Source organism: Lissotriton helveticus, chromosome 2_1 (assembly GCF_964261635.1).
Source record: "Lissotriton helveticus chromosome 2_1, aLisHel1.1, whole genome shotgun sequence".
In the NCBI taxonomy this organism is placed as follows: Eukaryota; Metazoa; Chordata; class Amphibia; order Caudata; family Salamandridae; genus Lissotriton; species Lissotriton helveticus.
Genome location: NC_136059.1, coordinates 31,310,943 through 31,330,329, shown reverse-complemented (window position 1 = coordinate 31,330,329; position 19,387 = coordinate 31,310,943). Strand labels below are relative to the sequence as shown.

At 46.9% G+C, this 19,387-nt stretch overlaps 1 protein-coding gene across 2 annotated transcripts in view; it reads left to right on the top strand.

Moving 5' to 3' along the window:
- Window positions 1-19,387, top strand: part of GBA2 (glucosylceramidase beta 2) — a 247,491-nt gene that overhangs the window by 140,690 nt on the left and 87,414 nt on the right. For both annotated transcript variants that reach the window (XM_078674424.1, XM_078674425.1), the window contains exon 4: window positions 16,209-16,427. In XM_078674424.1, coding sequence (XP_078530550.1) covers window positions 16,209-16,427 — 219 coding nt within the window. The remainder of the gene's footprint in view (window positions 1-16,208; window positions 16,428-19,387) is intronic.

Here is a 19,387-nt window from a genome sequence, read left to right as displayed (position 1 = left end):
GGGGTGACTACACCTGCTTTTATGCCACCCATTTGTGAAAGAAAGCATAGATCTAGCCCTAATTGGAGGAGTCCCCTCGTCTTCTAGATGGAGGGGACTGAAAAGCGTGCTCAGCTGCGCCTCCTTGACCTGAGGGGTGGGGTTGGCAGAGGTGGGCACACCTCTTAGCCTTTCTAAGGTTTCCCGACGGTTTTCCCGCCCAAAGTAGTGGTGTAAACTATGGGCTGCCATCTGGTGCTAGCAGCAAAGTTTGGGGGTCTTATTACAGAGGCGGCAGGCCTTTGAAGCTTCCCCTTCGAACGCTGGGCCCATCCTGGGGGAGGAGGTGTGACACCTCTGCCCACAATGTGCTTTGATTCTTGTCTCAGAGTGCAGGGGCTCCCTACCCCGGGGTCCAGAAACATGTCTGTGTGTGGCAGGCTGCCTGAAGCCAGTCAGTACCCACACCAGGGTTGGTAACCTCTGAGGTGCCCTCTGAGTACATGTTACAATAAATCCCACACTGGCATCAGTGTGGGTTTATTGTGAGGAGTAGTTTGGCTTCATTGAACACAGCAGTGCTTGGCAACATTGTGGGGCTGTGGAACTAGAGTTGTCAGGTTTCCATCCCATGTCCTTTCTATGGCTTTTATGGCACGTTATGCCTGCACCACGCCATGCATGCTGCAGTAGCAGTCTGCATGGCCTAGGTGAGTAGTCCCTTGGGACCCTCTTCAGTCCCATTGCCCTTGGCAGCCAAGTACAGTTTACGAGGGACTTACAGGGGGGCTGAAGGGCTAATTGAGGAATAGTTTTTTTAAGGGAAGAAGCTCAGGGGACCTGATTGTCAGGGAACCTGTGCACTACAGTCGAAACCACATCAATGTAGTGGGAAAAAGTGGGGACTCTTTCTCACATTGAGGCTCCTACTTTACCATTTTAAGCCAGATCTCCTATGCCATCCCTTCCTCCCAGCCCTAGAGCCGGTGCTGTTAACTTTATACTTAAGAGCACCAGTTTCCTGTGCCATTTCTACCAACCAGCCTTAGCGCTGATCTCTTACCTGCTACTTTTTCAGCTATCACTCCCATAGTTCTACTAACGGCCTGGATACTTGCAAGTAGCCCCACTTTCACCACTGTCCATGGAAGGTGCTTCTTGTGATGAATTCACCCATGAGAAAATTGCTTGTCTTATGAACTCTCACATTTTTTGTCTAGACCTTGCTCCACAAAGGCTGATGTGACCACTCAGCCACTGTCCCTCTCTGTGCTCGCCCAGAAGTGTCTCTCTTGCATAGGTTTCCTGCAGCACACCCTGCCTCATATTTTAAGGACAGGAGACTGGTACCAAAGACTGCAGGATGTGTACTGCTCCCATCACTTGGTTGATACCTGTAGCCGTCGTGCATTGCCTTTCAGGAAGACATCTCATACTATTTTCACCAGTGGAAAAGCATTTCAGTGACTGTTGTCGACCTCTCCGCAGCTTTTGACACAGTCTCCCACACTACCCTCATCGCAACACCTCATGAAGTGGGTATCCAACGTGAGTCCCCCAAGGATCATCTCTCATCCTGACCCTATTCAACTTCAGCGTGGCCCCACTGGCAGACCTCATCATATCTCATGTCATCAGTATTCTATCATACATAGATGATACTCAACTCATACTTTCCCTGTCTGACAAGACCCCCGCAGTCAAAAACAGCTTCTCGAGATGCATGTCTGTGGTTACAACCTGGATGAGTTCCAACTGCCTAAAGCTCAACACGGACAAGACCGAAGTGGTGATCTTTGGAAAGAAGATCTAGGCATGCTGGCCTGCAGACCTCGGCCCCACACCAGTCCACACAACGCCCATGCCAGGAACCCTAGGAATCATCCTTAATGACAAGTATGCATGTCCAGATAAACGTGTTGACCTCCACCTGCTTCCACATCATGGGGATGCTGCAAAAAATCTTCAAGTGGCTCCCGCAAAAAAACAGGAAAACAGTAACAGAGGCTCTGATTATCAACACACTCTGCGCAGAGATCACCAAACTAGTCCTGAGCAGGCTCCAAACCATCCAGAACATGGCACCTAGACTTACTCCATCTACTTGGCTGTACCCACATGTAACACCACAAACCACTGCACTGGCTTCCCATACACACTTGCACTTGATTCAAACTGCTTACACACATATACAAAACATTACACCTACCTCAATAGTAGCATACACTTCCACCACCGAGACACCGCCGATCCGCAGGATTCTCACTAGCGCTCTATTTCTCACCTTGCCCCCAAAGTCTGAAACTATCTGCCACAGCACATCAGAACCTCCTGATCACTTCTCTAGTTATGCAGGAAGCTGAAGACCTGGCTCTTGGAGTAACCACCACGTGGTGGGCACAGCCTACCTATCTGTAAGCGCCTGGGTACACTCTAGGGTGATTACTGCGCTATACAAATAGGAATAACATGTAGTACTTAGTTTGTAATCCGAAAGTAAGTCTGTCTTTGTAGAAGATGGACCAAAGGTGCTTGGACCTAGTTGCAGGGATGACCCACAGTTAGCAGCAAGGAGTGCTGTCCGATTGAAAAACATGGAGAAGTACCCTCATTTAGGACAATTCATTCGAACCTCGCCATACTAGTTTGGCACTTACTCACAACTGTTCCTCCAGGTGTTGGCTAGCTTTTCTCAACTATTTTTAGAGTCTCCTTCAGGGCGTTGTTACTCAAATGCATTCTTATATCTATGTCAGGACCAAAGCAAAACCGCAGAAATGGACTACCGGTCGTTTATCTTCATTTCTGGTTGCTTAAAGCATTTTCTTTTCGTGCAAGCCGAGGCTTAGCCTCCTCTCTTTGTTAGCTAGGACATATACTACAGTCGTTGTTACATTTTCCTCTGAAAGTGTATTTTCTGGGCACAATATACAGTCTTGCTTGAAGCAGCCTAAGGAAAGCTAATTGTTGTTTATTGAAGTATTCATATACCTTAGTTTGTCTACATGTGGCTGCCTTTGTTACTATCATCCGGCTGAGAATAGATTGCAGAGTACACGTCCGTTTGCACATATAAATCTCAGCATTGAACTGAATCAGCCAGTGTTTTGAAATAGGCATTAAACAGAAGATGTGACTGCACAGAGCCTTGAGTTTTTGCAACAGGAAACACAAGAGCTGCTCTTACGGTGTGGAGAACATATCTCTAATGGGACAGCAAGAAGCCCATAGGCCTCCAATAAGAAACTGTTGCCCATCTGTATCCTGCAATCAAAGGTGGACAGCTGACCTTGAAACTCTTCTCCCGAGGGTCTTGAGGGTAGCATGGGGTGGCCGGTAGAGGAGAAGAGGTGAAGAGTCATGAAGTTCACATTTTACATCGCCAACTGGGGATCAGATCTTGAGTGTTGATAATAAAGTCTCAAATACTTTAGAATTAGGTACTCGACGTCCAGATAACACAGAGAAGAGCATTACCTTACATATTCTACATCCCAGCAGACTATTTATGCAGGGATTATTTTGTTTACATGGAGCTGGATCAAGGCCAGTAGATGAGATCTGAACACGAGAGGAGCAATGCAGTGGATCCTTCCGCAGCTGCAGAAGTTTCACCGTCTGGTTCCTCTGATCTTGGATTAACTAGTCTGGTGGATTTTTCACTGTAATAGCAGCACTGATTCCTTGCACCCTGCTCCTTACCTTTTAACTTCACTGCACTCATTTTACTTACAAAGCCGAGAATTGACACCACCGGGAAGCACAGCATACCTTGTGCTGGTTGGTTGGAGGGGAACCAATTGGGAGGAACAGGGCAGAGTCACTCAGAGCTCCAAGCTCATGAAATGCCGGCCACAGTGCGAGCATGCAGAGGATGCACGCAGCAAGCGCACTAAATGCAAGGTGGATTGTGTGCGTCTGTTCCGCAGCCAGTGCCTGCCACTATGCCCAGATAAAAATGGGTTAACCCCTTTCCCTCCCTAGTCTTAGGAGACAACCCTCTGTCAAGTGTCACATATGGGACTCAGTGTGATTAATGGGCCATTTATCATGCATTGGTTGCAGGGACGAGTTTGGTTGTCTCATAGAGTCGTCCCTGGATGCCTTTCATTCACCAATATCATCCAAGACGTCTCTTGGGCTAATCAACTTGTGTTCTCAAAGCAGACACACACACACAATGTATTACTTATTTAGTTACAGATGATAAACTGGATTTCTTTTTTATCACAGAAACCTGACCTTGGTGCAACCCTGATATAGCAGTACACCCTGGTTATACAATTGTTACTAAGGAAAGAACTGTATGCAAATTTCTCCCCAACGAATTAGTTTGTTATAACTTTTATACATTTTTAAAACCTTTTTTAGCTTTGTACTAATATGAACATTTTTTAAAAGTACTTGTAACTGAACTTTATCGTATAATATTTGTGGTCCTCAGTAGAGTACCAAAACAAATAAATAAACTTGAAAACTTGAAACTAAGGAAAGAATAGAAGATAGCGATGGTGGGGGGTAGCCATCTTATCTTGAGACGGCTTTCAAAGCGACTCCTTTGACATGGTCACCCTTAAAGGAGCAGAATCCTAGGCTTCTGCCTTAAGATTAGCGCTTTTAAATAATTTGCCGGATGTCTACTCTACCAACCTCCAGGCCCCAGCGATAGCTTGTTGTCTGTGGTAGGAGAAGCACTCACCCCCATGGTAGTCCGCTATGCCAATTTCTAAGTGTTAGAAGATTTCAGTCTCCATTTCGATGACCAAATAACTCTGAGGCCAGCTCCCTTCTGGATATCTTAAAAATATTAGGACCCCCCAATTTATATGCCCTCTGTCAAACTTATGGGGCCACACTTTTGACTGGATTTATACCAATCACTCTAGCCTGTCACAAGGTGCACCCATACCTCAGTCGTGGACAGATCACTGCCCTATCCCATTCGACATAAATATCATGGCCAAAAACTCTTTCCTTTGTAAAACAGATCACTTATCATTCACTCACCGGAAATGGGGCAGAATGAAATCAAATCCAGTGCTTATTCCCCTGCTATCCACAAGTGCCCTGACACGTAAACTAAATTTGCCGAAAAATATAAATTATTTCAATAGCTGGATTACTGACGCATTGGATTTTGCAACAACCTTCCCCCCGGAAATGGCCAGCCTAAACATTCCCAGCTCTGGACCTCCCCAGCACTACGTAAACAGAAGCACCAAACCAAACACTATGATGTAAATGGTGCCTGTCCTACAGCATGGACGACTTGTTTTGTTTGAGAGGCTCTGACAATATACCATGCATTGATTAAAACAGAAAAATCCTTTTTAACCATTAAAATTGAAGAGGCAAACCAGTGGGAGGAGGGAAGGAGCCTGTCCCTGGTTGGCTGGGTGCCCCCATCCTCAAGATGGGGGGGGGGACTCAAGGTTGTGCTTCACCTCGTCTCCCCCACCTGAGGGGTGAGGGTGGCAGAGGTGGGCACACCTCTCTTCCTCACTTGTTTTTCCTGCCGGTTCTCCCGCCCAAAGTGGGGGGTAGAACCAGTGGGGACCAGTTGATGAAAGTAGCAAATGGTCTGGAGAGGCTCACAAAGGCGGCATGCCTTTGAAGCTTCTCATTTGTGAACCTTGTAGGCTGCGCATTGTTTCAGACCCCCAAGAGCAGCAGCTCTCGACCCAGGGTTCCAGAAACATGTCTGGTGGTGGCAGCCTAGGCAGCCACTCAACTCAGTCAGGTCACTAGAAGTTGGTCGAGTTTCAGGGGGCATCTCTAAAATGCCCTCTGTTAAGCATGTTACATTAAATCCCACACTGGCATCAGTGTGGGTTTAATGTGCTGAGAAGTTTAATACCAAACTTCTCAGTCTTCAGTGCAGCCATTATGGTGTTGTGGAGTTCGTAATGACAAGTTCACAGCACCTTATACTCTTAATGGCAGCACTGCACTTACAATGTCTAGGAATGGACTTAGACACTGTAGGGGTCAGGGCTCATGCACCTGTACCCTCCCACTGGTATAGGGCACCCAGCTAGAGGGGTGACTGATCTATGCCAGGGCAGTGGGTGTAGGCATGGCACACAGGGATGTGTGCCATGTCGACGCTTCACTTTGTTCTGCACCAAGACACGCAGCCTGCAAAGGCAGTGTGTGTGTGGAGGTAAAGGACCTCTAAGGGTGGCACAATAAGTGCTGCCCCCTAAGAGGTCTTCCCTGGTCACAGTGCCCTGGGTATCTGTGATAACATTTACATGGGGCTGCCCTGTGGCCAGAGATGCCAATTGGGTTCGTTTTGGGGAAAGAACGCAGGCCCTGGGAACCTGATTGGCAGGGACCCAGAGCACATCAAGAAAAAGTGCATCGCAATTGTATTCTGGCAAAAAGTGTGGGGGTTTCTCCAACAGAAACCCACTTTCCTACAGGTGCCCACCCACCTCCCCTGGTACCTGTACTTGTTGCAGTAACCTCTTACTTAGATACGTGCATTCATAGACCTCTCCTTTTACTACTCTTGCAAACTCCAGTTACCACCCTCTGGGGGAAAACAATCTAACAATGGAGTCAATGCCCAAGCGCACTATCACCGAAAAGAGGAGTCACCTTACCTCGTGACTAGGAAAGCCTTCTTGGAAGAAAAACAAGGTGCAAACATCCGGACCCAACACTAGGTGGCGATCTATACATAGCATATGACTCTACAGCTCTATATGGCAAGAACAGATTCATACTGGGTAAGTAGCATTTTCCATATATATAATGCATACCTCTGATATAACGCATTGCAGCAGCAACTAAAGTAAATATATATATATCTACGTGTGGGCATGTATGTATATATGTATGTATGTGTGTGTGTGTGTGTGTGTGTATATGTATGCGTGTGTATGTATAATTTATGTGTGTACATATTTATATGTGTGTGTGTATATATGTGTGCATATATAAAAAATATATTTATATGTGTATGTGTGTTTGTACTTTCATTGTTGCTGTCATGTGTTACATTACTCACGCTCCATACGGAAATACAAATTTTGGAATGAAAAGCAATCCTCACATGACAGGTTATTACCTACTGGCGGTCGCCAGTAGGTATATATAGTTAGGATTTTTTCTCTATGGGATTTTTGAAAATTCTATGTCTAATAACTTTGGCGTTTGTGGACGGAATTGGCTGAAATTTTCAGGAAAATGGCACATTTTGTTTCTGAGCAGCCCCTGAAAATTGGGGGGGGGGTTCGTCCAGGGGGGGTCGAGAAAAAAGGGGGGTCCCAAAACGTGTTTTTAACATTGAGTTTTCCATAGGGCGGTTGGCCTCACTTTTAGCCCGAACGGCTGAATGGATTTGCACGAAACTTGGCAAAATTGTAGGGACTGGTAGCCCGATGTGCCTTTTGTAGGTCTCAATATATGTGCTACAGTGGATTTTGAGAAATTAACGTTTAAAAAAAGATATATATCTGTAACAGCGGACCGGGCAGCGCTCCAGTACGCGTACTTTTCGCACAACGGAGCTTTGTGAAGCGAAGCTGATTGGTTCTCCGGCGTCTGTAAACATTCCAAACAGTCCGTAGCGGCCGCCATCTTGTCTCTCGGTAGGATCGAGAGACAAGAGGAGGCCAAAGCGAAGGGGCAAATGACCATAAGGGGGCATAGTAGATCCTCCTTGACCTCTTAGGTTTGATGTGGAGGTTTTAAAAGGGCCCCGCGAGGCAAAAAAAAAATAATAATAATAATAATCGAACGGCTGAATGGATTTGCACGAAACTTGGTAAAATATTAGGGACTGGTAGTCCGATGTGCCTTTGCTAGGTCTCAATATATGTGCTCCAGTGGATTTTGAGAAATTAACGTTCAAAAAAAGATATATATCTGTAACAGCGCTCCGCTTCGCGGAGATAAAATTATATCTGTATTACCTAGCTGTTGCTAACACCAGTTAGCGACGGCTAGTAGGAGATAGCGACCATCTTGGGCCCCACTTTGCATGTGAGTGATATTTATCACTAATGACAGGCAAAGTGGGCATGCCAAGATGTTAGCGACTGGAAACAGTCGCTAACATCGCTATCTCCTATTATCAACTTTTGGAAATATTCGCGATAAGCGCGAATATCTCCAAAAGCTAGCACCTGCCCTGAGCAGTTCTAAGGCATGTTATCCAATGGGAGGTGGATAACATGGCTAAGAGCATTAGCTCGGTAATGCATGAATATCGCTGAGTTTTCAGCGATATTAATGCATTGCGGTCGTTTTTTATCGTATTTGCGATAAACCTTAATAATAGCAAGGTTTATCTGCGATAATTTCTGACGATGCTTAGCGGTAAAAAAATCGTTGCTAAGCATCGTTAGGGATAAATATCGCTTAACTTTGGTAATATGCCCCAACGTCTGTTAACGTTCGATTCGAAGGAAATCAGGAAGTGTTGAAAAACATTGTCTGCGCCATCTTGCCTTTTTTCAAATGCCACACTTTTGTCGTGCACGGCAGTCATTTTAGATGCCTTGACCAGACCCACTCTGTGCACGCTGTCGATCCTTAGCATGACTCCCCACCCTCGCAAGCATCTCCCCCAGGCAGTGGTCACCCCCGCTCTCTGTCTTATGCATGGGTAATAAACCACCCCCCATCTGCGCTGCTCTTCCCTGAGAATCACACCCTGTGCCCGCCCGACACCTCCCTTTCGCCCTATTCACTACCGCACCCTCTGACACTCCTTTTCCTCTGTGTCCGATTGTCCAGGCCGGTCCTAGGGTATCAGCTAGCCCTGCAGATGTAGTTTATGGCCCCAGCTGTAAAGAATCACCCCTCTTCAAAGGAGTTATAGTAGATCAAGGCCCACACTCGATGAGATCCGTCACAGCAGACAGCAGAAAACCATCCTGTATTGTGATTGGGGAGGGGACCGAGCCTGAAGCGGAAGATTCCAGGGATGACTCTTTGTACATCAAAGTTTTTACAATTATGTGTCACATTAAAAATATATAGCACTCCAACAAAGTAGTAAGATGATAAAACTTTAATAACTTATAAATATATACAAGAAAACAAAAACAGTAATAACATATAAACATTTTTAGGGAAAAACAACGAAGTAGCGGTCGGCTGTGCGAATAGTCCCAACGCAGCACAACGTCCAGATTTCTGGCGTGGGGCGTCGCGGGGGGTGGGTCATCAGTAGCAAACTGTTGTGCGAATAGTTCCAAGGCAGCAGAACGATGGCACCAAGGTGATGTCCAGTAAGTTGCCGCACTGGTTTTGGTATCCTACAATGCTGCTCCGAATAACGGCGTGGGGCGCCCCGGGGGAGGCGGCGTGAACGGGCCTCTCCAGGTGGAGTGTCATCTGTTGTACTGGGGCGCCCCTTTACCGTTTCAGTTGCCATTCAGTCCGTTTTTGGTCCACTGTGTCAAAAGCCGCAATTCAGCTGAGTTGCGCCCACTCTTGCGGTGCAGCGATAGGTGGCTGTCACAGGACTCTCAAAATGGCGGCAGGCTCTTTCCTTTTTGGGCCTGGTCCACTGAAATGGCCCTGGGACACCTTGGAAATCGGACGCTTGTCTGCTAGGTCTTGGACCCCATTCTCGAAAGCGTCCCCTCCGCCTTGAGGATTTATCAAAGGTTTTGGGGGCCCCCGACTCCTGTAGGCTTCTGGTGGGGAGCGGTTGCCATGATTGCTCGCGGAATGACCACGACGGAGCTACGAGATGGTGGTGCTCTCATGCTGAAGCCAGCTTCAGTCTGAAACATCCAGAAACAAGGTGGGGCTTTCATCGTTTGGGAAAAAAAAAAGTTTTCATCCAATGAAAAGTGTTGTTTTTAGGTCATATGATCAAGCCTTCCATCATTAGGAAACCAAAAGTAAAATGAACCAATGAAAAGTTTTATAAACAAGTCACATGACCTGTTATGCGGCATAGGGTATAAAATGCGGAGAAAATACGTTGGCACGTGAGTTTGCGTCAGTAGCGGACCGATGTGCGAATAGGCCGAAGGCAGCACAACGCGCCAAGATCCGGATGGCACCGAGGTGGTGTCTAGTAAGTTGCCGCACTGGTGTGGCCATCCTACAATGTTGAAAGTCGGCGTGGGGCGCCCCGTTGGCCTGTGAGATGGCGGCAGTAGCGGACCGATGTGCGAATGGGGCCAAAGGCAGCGCAACAATATTTTCGGAATAGAAGACACCACAAGGCGCTGAGATGCCAAGATCCGGATGGCACCGAGGTGGTGTCTAGCAAGTTGTGGCACTGGTGTGGCCATCCTACAATGGTAAAAGTCGGCGTGGGGCGCCCTGTTGGCCTGTGAGATGGTGTCAGTAGCGGACTGATGTGCGAATGGGGCCAAAGGCAGCGCAACAATATTTTCTGACTGACACCACAAGGCGCTGAGATGCCAAGATCCGGATGGCACCGAGGTGATGTCTAAGTTGCGGACTGATGTGCGAATGGGGTCAAAGGCAGCGCAACAATATTTTCTGTATGGAAGATACCACTAGGCGTTGAGATGCCAAGATCCGGATGGCACCGAGGTGATGTCTAGCAAGTTGCTGTACTGGTGTGGCCATCCTACAATGGTAAAAGTCGGCGTGGGGCGCCCTGTTGGCTTGTGAGATGGTGTCAGTTGCAGACCGATGTGCGAATGGGGCCAAAGGCAGCGCAACAATATTTTCTGTATGGAAGATACCACTAGGCGTTGAGATGCCAAGATCCGGATGGCACCGAGGTGATGTCTAGCAAGTTGCTGTACTGGTGTGGTCATCCTACAATGCTGAAACTCGGCGTGGGGCGCCCTATTAGCCTGTGAGATGGCGTCAGTAGCGGACCGATGTGTGAATTTGGCAAAGGTAGCGCAAGAATATTTTCTGAATAGAAGACACCACAAGGCGCTGAGATGCCAAGATCCGGATGGCACCGAGGTGGTGTCTAGTAAGGTGCACTGGTGTGGTCATCCTACAATGCTGAAACTCGGCGTGGGGCGCCCCATTAGTCTGTGAGATGGCGTCAGTAGCGGACCGATGTGCGAATAGGCCGAAGGCAGCACAACGCGCCAAGATCCGGATGTCACCGTGGTGGTTTCATAGTTGAGAGGCACTTCATCTGCAGTGGGGCGCCGAGATCCGGATGGCACCGAGGTGATGTCTAGCAAGTTGCTGTACTGGTGTGGTCATCCTACAATGCTGAAACTCGGCGTGGGGCGCCCCATTAGCCTGTGAGATGGCGTCAGTAGCGGACCGATGTGCGAATAGGTCGAAGGCAGCACAACGCGCCAAGATCCGGATGTCACCGTGGTGGTTTCATAGTTGAGAGGCACTTCATCTGCAGTGGGGCGCCGAGATCCGGGTGGCACCGAGGTGATGTCTAGCAAGTTGCTGTACTGGTGTGGTCATCCTACAATGCTGAAACTCGGCGTGGGGCGCCCCATTAACCTGTGAGATGGCGTCAGTAGCGGACCGATGTGCGAATAGGCCGAAGGCAGCACAACGCGCCAAGATCCGGATGTCACCGTGGTGGTTTCATAGTTGAGAGGCACTTCATCTGCAGTGGGGCGCCGAGATCCGGATGGCACCGAGGTGATGTCTAGCAAGTTGCTGTACTGGTGTGGTCATCCTACAATGCTGAAACTCGGCGTGGGGCACCCCATTAGCCTGTGAGATGGCGTCAGTAGCGGACCGATGTGCGAATGGGGCCAAAGGCAGCGCAACAATATTTTCTGAAGAGAAGACACCAAAAGGCGCTGAGATTCCAAGATCCGGATGGCACCGAGGTGGTGTCTAGCAAGCTATGCAGTTGAGTTGTGTGCGCAACTGCGGCGAATAGGTCGAAGGCAGCATAACAATGTTTTCTGAATAGAAGACACCACAAGGCGTTGAGATTCGGTTACCACCGAGGTGATGTCTAGCAAGTTGCCGCACTGGTGTGGCCATCCTACAATACTGCTCCGAATAACGGCGTGGGGTGCCCGAAGGGGGGGGGGGAGGCGGCGTGAACGGGCCTTCCTAGGTGGAGGCTCGTCTGCTGTAGTGGGGCGCCCCTTTACCGTTTCAGTTGCCATTCAGCTGAGTTTCGGCTGCTCTTGATGCTACAGCGACAGGCGGCTGCAACAGGACTCTCAAAATGGCGGCCTGTTCTTTGGATTTGGGCCTGGTCCACTAAAATGGCCCTGGGACACCTTAGAACTCGGACGCTCGATTTTTTTTTTTCCTTTCCTGTACATGCAAAAAAAGTTAAATGCCCGGTACGTTACACGCTTCATCTGCCACGATGAACTCTCCAGAGGAACCGAAAAAAAATATAGTTATGGTAACTATACCATGCATCGTCATATGGAGAGGTGGCACCAATTAATTATAGTGCTGCATAAAAGAGAGATTTGGAGGAGAACCCCTGACCTGCTAGTACATTCATCAAAGAAGTGGCACTGACAGCATCAGAGGCAAGGGAAACGGTCCCAAATATTTAGAAGAACTTTGGAAAGATTAAAATGACATGTTTAGATTGTGGCAAATTAATTTCATGTGGACAGATGAGTGTTACTCTAATAAATACAGCATATGAACATCATCATAGTCGATGGTTGGTAGAGACATTTTGACTATATCCTGGACCTGCCCGTCCTCGCCCAAAATGGTGCCGGAATAAATGGGACTCGTAACTCCTTGTTGTGTACTGGTTGCAGAACCTTGAAATCACGAGATACGTATGCAGTTTTGAAGCACATGGCGGGCGGGCCGAGAATTGATTGAATATTTCGACATCCCTATTGATATTAAGTTCTGATGTGTTATTGATTACTGTACTATTGAAAGTTCGAATTAACGTCACCCATGGTACTTGCCCGCAAATGTATATCTAGATAATTTTATTGTAACTGGCCCTGTCGTATTTTAATTATAAAATGTACGTCCACTGATTCCGTAACTGTTAGACACCTTAGTTCTTGCAACCTAATGGCCCGCCCGTTACGTTCCTCTACAGTGTAAATGTCTACTCATCATATACGATTACAGTTTGCTCCGTGGCCGGCCCACGTGGTTATAGGCTCGTATTTGTATAATGAAATTTTCACAATAAAGGTTTTTAAAAGAAAACATGGTAGTAGTATATACATTGGTAAAGTTTTTAATAATAGTCACTGTTTTAGAATCATTAAAAGGCAAGTGAAATAAAGCAGACCAATTACATGAAGGGTAAAAGGTATAATACGAAGGAACGCAGTAAAGATAAATGGTCAAGGGCTGTTGTGTTTTCTATTCCTGCAACATAAAGTGATCGATAAGAATCTCATATTCAGGCGTATCGGCGACTAAGACAGCAGGTCGACCCTCTTTTGCTCAACGGCTCCGTCATGGGACGAAGAAACGCTCTTTTTCTCGAAAAAAGAATATATTTTACTTGCAGGACAGTTGTAAATTTTCCGGGAAAGTACATTAGCCTGGAACATTATAACATATATTTAAGAAAAAATAATGTTCGGAAGTAATAAAAAGCGTAATTTTTAGGTCATATGACCAAGCCTTTCATCATTAGAATAAGAAAAGTAAAATGAACCAATGAAAAGTTTTATTAACAAGTCACATGACTTGTTATGCTTACGTTACGCGCTGCGCGCCCCGGATGACTTCCGGATGCGCTAACGCGGCGCGTCATATGACGCATTACGCGACAACGCAGGTCCAGAATATAGTCAAAATGTCTCCACCAACCAGCGGTTGGAACACAACCCCTTTCAGCAGGCTAAATAGTTCTGTTAAATGACAACAGAAGGGACAGGCAACAAGAAACATCAGTCAAAGAGGGGAGGGCTAGTTCTTCTCTACCGGGTTACATTGGGGCGCTACCGGAACTGATCGAATTGGTAGTCTACAGTGTTTCTGGATGTTTCAGACTGAAGCTGGGGTTAGCATGAGAGCAGTACCATTTCGTAGCTCCGTCGTGGCCATTCCGCAACCAATCATGGCAGCCGCTCTTTATCGTTATTTTGGGCGGGGTGGGTGGCGGAGCCGAGCTGTTTTGCAGCCATCATTGTGTGGAGTTCAGTTCATTTCACTAGTTTTGTATTTGTCATGAGGGGTTGTTCCTAATGTTTCTATTTTAGCGAGGTCAAAAAGAGATCCCGTTAGTGGCCTACTGATTTTGCTCGATTCCTTTTCTTTTTTTTTTTACAATATTTTTCGTTATCTGCAAAGACTAAACAGAGTATTGCGGCTCTGTGTTTGTTTGTAAATAGAGAATGAACCAAAGAGAACCAATTCTAAAACAGTAAATACTTGGATAACAATCAATCAAATGGAGAGAGAAGCAGGCACGACGTATTACAACGGGGGCAAAGGCCTGCGTTAACTACCCTTCACTATGTGCAAAGAGAGAGTACTCCTAATAGAAATGAGGGGGGGGGCACCATTCAAAGCAGATCAGTGTGCATAAACACGAAAATGTTTTCACTTACCACGTACTTGACATTCGACAGCTTATGATATTTGCTATTAAAAAACCATTGAAATTCACTGAAAAAACCATAGGTTATAGACCATATATAGTTAGGAATTAGCATTTACAAAACCTTGAAAATTCACTGAAAAAACCATAGGTTATAGACCATATATAGTTAGGAATTAGCATTTAAAAAACCTTATTTTACTCACACAAAACCATTGAAATTCCATATATAGTTAGTTGCACTAACTATATATCGCGCACCTGCAATCCACTGCTGATGATGTCACATATTACATCATTCATGACATGGTCAGTGACATCACTGATGACATCACTGATGACATCTCAAATGACATCACTGATGACATCACTGATGACATCTCATTTGACATCAATGACCACATCACTGATGATATCATTCATGTGACAATACAATGCATCTCCTCACATTTTAATATAACCTCTGTTTCACCCAGTGTTAAATACAGAGTATAATTTTTGAAACCATTGACACACCAATACTAGTTACTACATATGTACTCGCTGATTCCTACGTCTACACACACATTCACTCATTCACCCATACAATCATTCATACATACAATCACTCATCTTTACAACACTATCATATGCACTCATACACCTATACAGACACTCACACTCTGCCACTCATCCATGGAGTTACTCACACACCTAGTCAGTCCTGTAAAGAATCAATCACACTTCCATTTTCTTGTCTATACAGTTAAACATAGAGCACCTTACATTTTCAAACATATACTAACACATACTTACTTTCTTATACAATCATTGATACAAGTACACATTGATCTGCACAGAGTCACACACCTCCCAGCCAGCCACACACACACTCAGTCTCCCATACAAATACTTGGACAATCAATCAATAACCCATATAGTTAATCATATAGCTACTGATCAACACATGCAGCAGTTTACAGAACAACAGACATAATGATGCACAAATTAAGACAGTTTAGTCACTAACCCATGCACTCAGTGAGACACATTTAATCACTCACTCATACATTCAGTCATGCACCTACTAAATCCTTCGTCCAGACAGTTATACATCTACTCATTCTTCAATATGTAAAACATATTTAAACTTTACAGAAACACAGTCACTGGATGATGTCATCAGTGATGTCATCAGTGATGTCATTTGAGATGTCATCAGTGATGTCATCAGTGATGTCACTGACCATGTCATGAATGATGTAATATGTGACATCATCAGCAGTGGATTGCAGGTGCGCGATATATAGTTAGTGCAACTAACTATATATGGAATTTCAATGGTTTTGTGTGAGTAAAATAAGGTTTTTTAAATGCTAATTCCTAACTATATATGGTCTATAACCTATGGTTTTTTCAGTGAATATTTGATATGTTTAGTTAGGTATTTATGCTGTTAAATCCGCCTTGTTCTTGTATTACTCTGGTTTTAAGGTAGTGCACTATTTCCATCATTAGATTTTCCTGATTGGAAACTGCACTTGGTCTAATTTTGTTGTTTCTTTTTTCCTCTTGTTTTGTTCTTCCAACAATCCATTTTCCTCCCTGTTACCTTCTTATCCTATTGTTTACTCTAATGTCTACCCTTAACTCTGACATTCTACTTTACTCTTCTAAAATGCCTTTCTCCTACATTGTACGTCCCCGGATTTGTCTTCCTTTCCACTCGACTCCTTTCTCCTCTTTTGTACCCCTTTCTGTATTCGTATCCTTTCTCTCTGTTCTTTCCGTCCCTTGTCTTTTCCTACAGTTCACAGTTTGCATTCGCAGGAATGGTCAGACTGTGTATCAGCAGGTCCTGTCTGTGGAGAAACCTCACACCCTTCAAGGATGGAACTGGGGCTTCTGCGGCCGCCACGCCTTCTACCATGCACTGTACCCTCGTGCCTGGACCGTCTACCACCTACCAGGGCAAAATGTGACCCTCACCTGCCGGCAGGTGTCTCCTATCATCCCTCACGACTACAAGGTAAGACTGGCAGTAAGAGGTATACCTTGTGGAGTGCTCCAATAGTTAGTATGTTATATTATGGTATGTCATGTTAGTGGCATTTGTAAAGCGCAACTGTTCCCCGAGGGTGTCCTAGCGCGAACTACAGTCCTCCAGATGAAGCATTTATAGGAGACCAAGGTTACATGTCAAAAAGGCAGGTTTTTAAGGCCTTCCTGAATGCCAGTAAATCAGTAATGTTTCTGCGGTGGAAAGGGAGGTCATTCTAGGCCGTTGGTGCGCCAGTCACAAAGCTCCTGCCTCCCCAACTGGCTTTTTTGAAATTGGAACTATTACCAATTTTGCTCCAAGGGAGCGAAGTGGTCTTTTAGGCACATACCACTGAAATTGCTGCTTCAGGCGACATCTCTAGTTGTGAAACACAGCCATTCACAAGTGTCAATAAAAATCCCGTCTCCTGCGGGAGTGCATATGGAGGCCTTTTGTCGGCTATCTAGTTGAATATTACTAATTGCTCTACACAAGTGTGACTGAACCAACGAAAAGGGAAAGATCTGCCCAGTGTGCCTGTTTTTTAGACTCAAGCATATGTAAATAATGTCATAATGTCAATCCCTTTGGATTTATTAAGATTTACTGTAAATCCTGAGATCCGTTGTAAGTCTTGCAGCTTAATCATGATCTCCAGCAAGGAGGTTTCTGGTTCATTGAAAATCAGTAAGATGTGATCAGTTAGTGCTGTTAATTTTATTTATTTATTTGCATTTTATTTTGCAGTTTTGTATAGTGGGAAGATGGCCTGGTGGCACTGGTGCACTTTACAAAATAATCTAGTGTTGTACAAATTTTTAGGCACAGGGGAGATTAAGTGATTAGCCCTGAATGACGTGATGTTGAGCTGAGGCCGGGATTGAAACCTGATTCCAAGGTCCAAAGTCGGACGCACTAACTGCCAAGCACATCTGTTCCCTATTCCCATCTTGAAAAAATGTCCTCCTAATTTGATGCCCCTGATTTGGTTGTTGCTCCTGATACAACTGGCTCCGGATACCCTGGCCATTTTCAGCCAGATTGGCAGCCAGAGGAGGGTGAGGAAGACTGGGAGGGGTCTGGTGACCCTTTGACAGACCAGTTGGAGTACGATCCGGACTGGAGAGAGGATGCCTGTGGTCTGGATACCTCCCCAGACCTAGGCATGTTGTCTCCTCCTACGGTGGCTACGGAGGAGGGAGCGTCATGCGCAGTGGTGTTGCGTAGGGCGGCCGAGGCTATCAACCTCGAGCTTCCTACGGTGGCAGTCAGGACTAACCTCCTGACAGAGGTGCTTCAGGCGACGGCGAGCTATTCGGTGCCCCTGCTTCCGTTTAATTAAGCCCTCCCGGACATCTTTTTGGGCACCGAGTCCAGGCCCAACACGGGCTCCTGTGGACAGGATGATTGCCAGACGCCACCGCCCTGCCCACCCCACTTTCCTCTCCCAACTCCCCACCCCGGAGAGCTTGGTGGTTCAAGCCTCCACTTCTAAAGGCGCCTTTCCAACCGCACCACCGGAAAGGGAATCCAAAAACCTGGGCCATCTTGGGAAGAAAATGTTTTCTTCGCCAGCTTGGGACTGCGGTTGGTAAACATTGCATGTCTGTTGGGCTGTTACACCCACTCTGTATGGGATACAGTGGTGCAGGGGCTGCCTCATTGCCTGGAGGATGCCTGGGCCATACTCACCCGTGATGTTTCTGAGGGGAGAGACGCAGCAAAGTTTACCATCTGCTGTGAGCTGCATACCGCTGACGCACTTGGCAGGACGATTTCAATGTCAGTAGCCCTTCGACGCTATGCCCGGTTGTTTTCAACAGTTTTTTCTGGGGATGTCCAATCCACCCTTATGGACTCGCTCTTTGATGGCCGTCGCCTTTTCGGCGACAAGATGGACTACGCTCTAGAGCACTTTAAGGACTCTCGGGTCATGGCTAGGTCCTTGGGCCACCATCTCCCTGCGCAGTCTGCCTTGCACCCCTTTCGTGGATACGGGAGGGGTGCCCCACTACGTCCCTCCCTGGGCCACAGGCCAGCGAAAGCTGTTCAGCCACTGCACGGCCGGGGACGTGGGAACCATCGGTGCAGTTCTGGGGGCCAGCGGGCAGGCCAGTCCACCACAGCTCCCTCTGCAGCAGCCACCAAACCTTCCTAGGCCGAACGTTCAGGGCCACCAAACGGCAGTGAGTGGTAGGATCGGCCATCTCCTCTCCCGCTGGCGCACCATGATGTCAGACAGGTGTGTTTTTGCAAATAGTCCAAAGGGCTACTCCCTCCCCTATGAGATTACCCCTCTCTCCGTGCCACCTCAGTACCTTCGCATGTCGGAGGATCATTTGGCCCTTCTCCAACAGGAAGTTTCGGCACTCTTACCAAGGGTGCCATTGAGCACGTTCTTGCCCTATAAGTAGTTGTGGTGGTTATTCCCACTACTTTCTGGTTCCCAAGAAGTACAAAGGCCTGCGTCCTATCATGATCTCAGGAACGTCAACCACTTGAACACAGGAGAAGTTCAAGATGTTGACTCTCGCTCAGGGCTTCACGGCCCTCGACCCTGGAAACTGGATGGTAGCGTTGGACTTGCAGGACGCTTACTTTCACATCCCCGTCCTGCCGGCCCACCGGTGTTACCTGCGGTTCATGGTAGGCCATGAGCACTTTCAGCTTACCGTGTTCCCCTTTGGCCTTACCAGCGCCCCTCAGGTGTTCACGAAATTGATGGCGGTGGTCACAGCTCATCTGCGCAGATCAGGGGTTCCAGTCTTGCCCTATCTCGACGACTGGCTGTTTACGGCGGGCTTGCCCCAGGCTGTCGTCTCCCACCTCCAGACTACGGCCGACCTCCTGCATTCACTGGGGTTCTCCATCAATGTGCCAAAGTCACACCTGACCCCCTCTCAGAAGCTCCTCTTCATCGGAGCAGTTTATTTATGTACTTATTTATT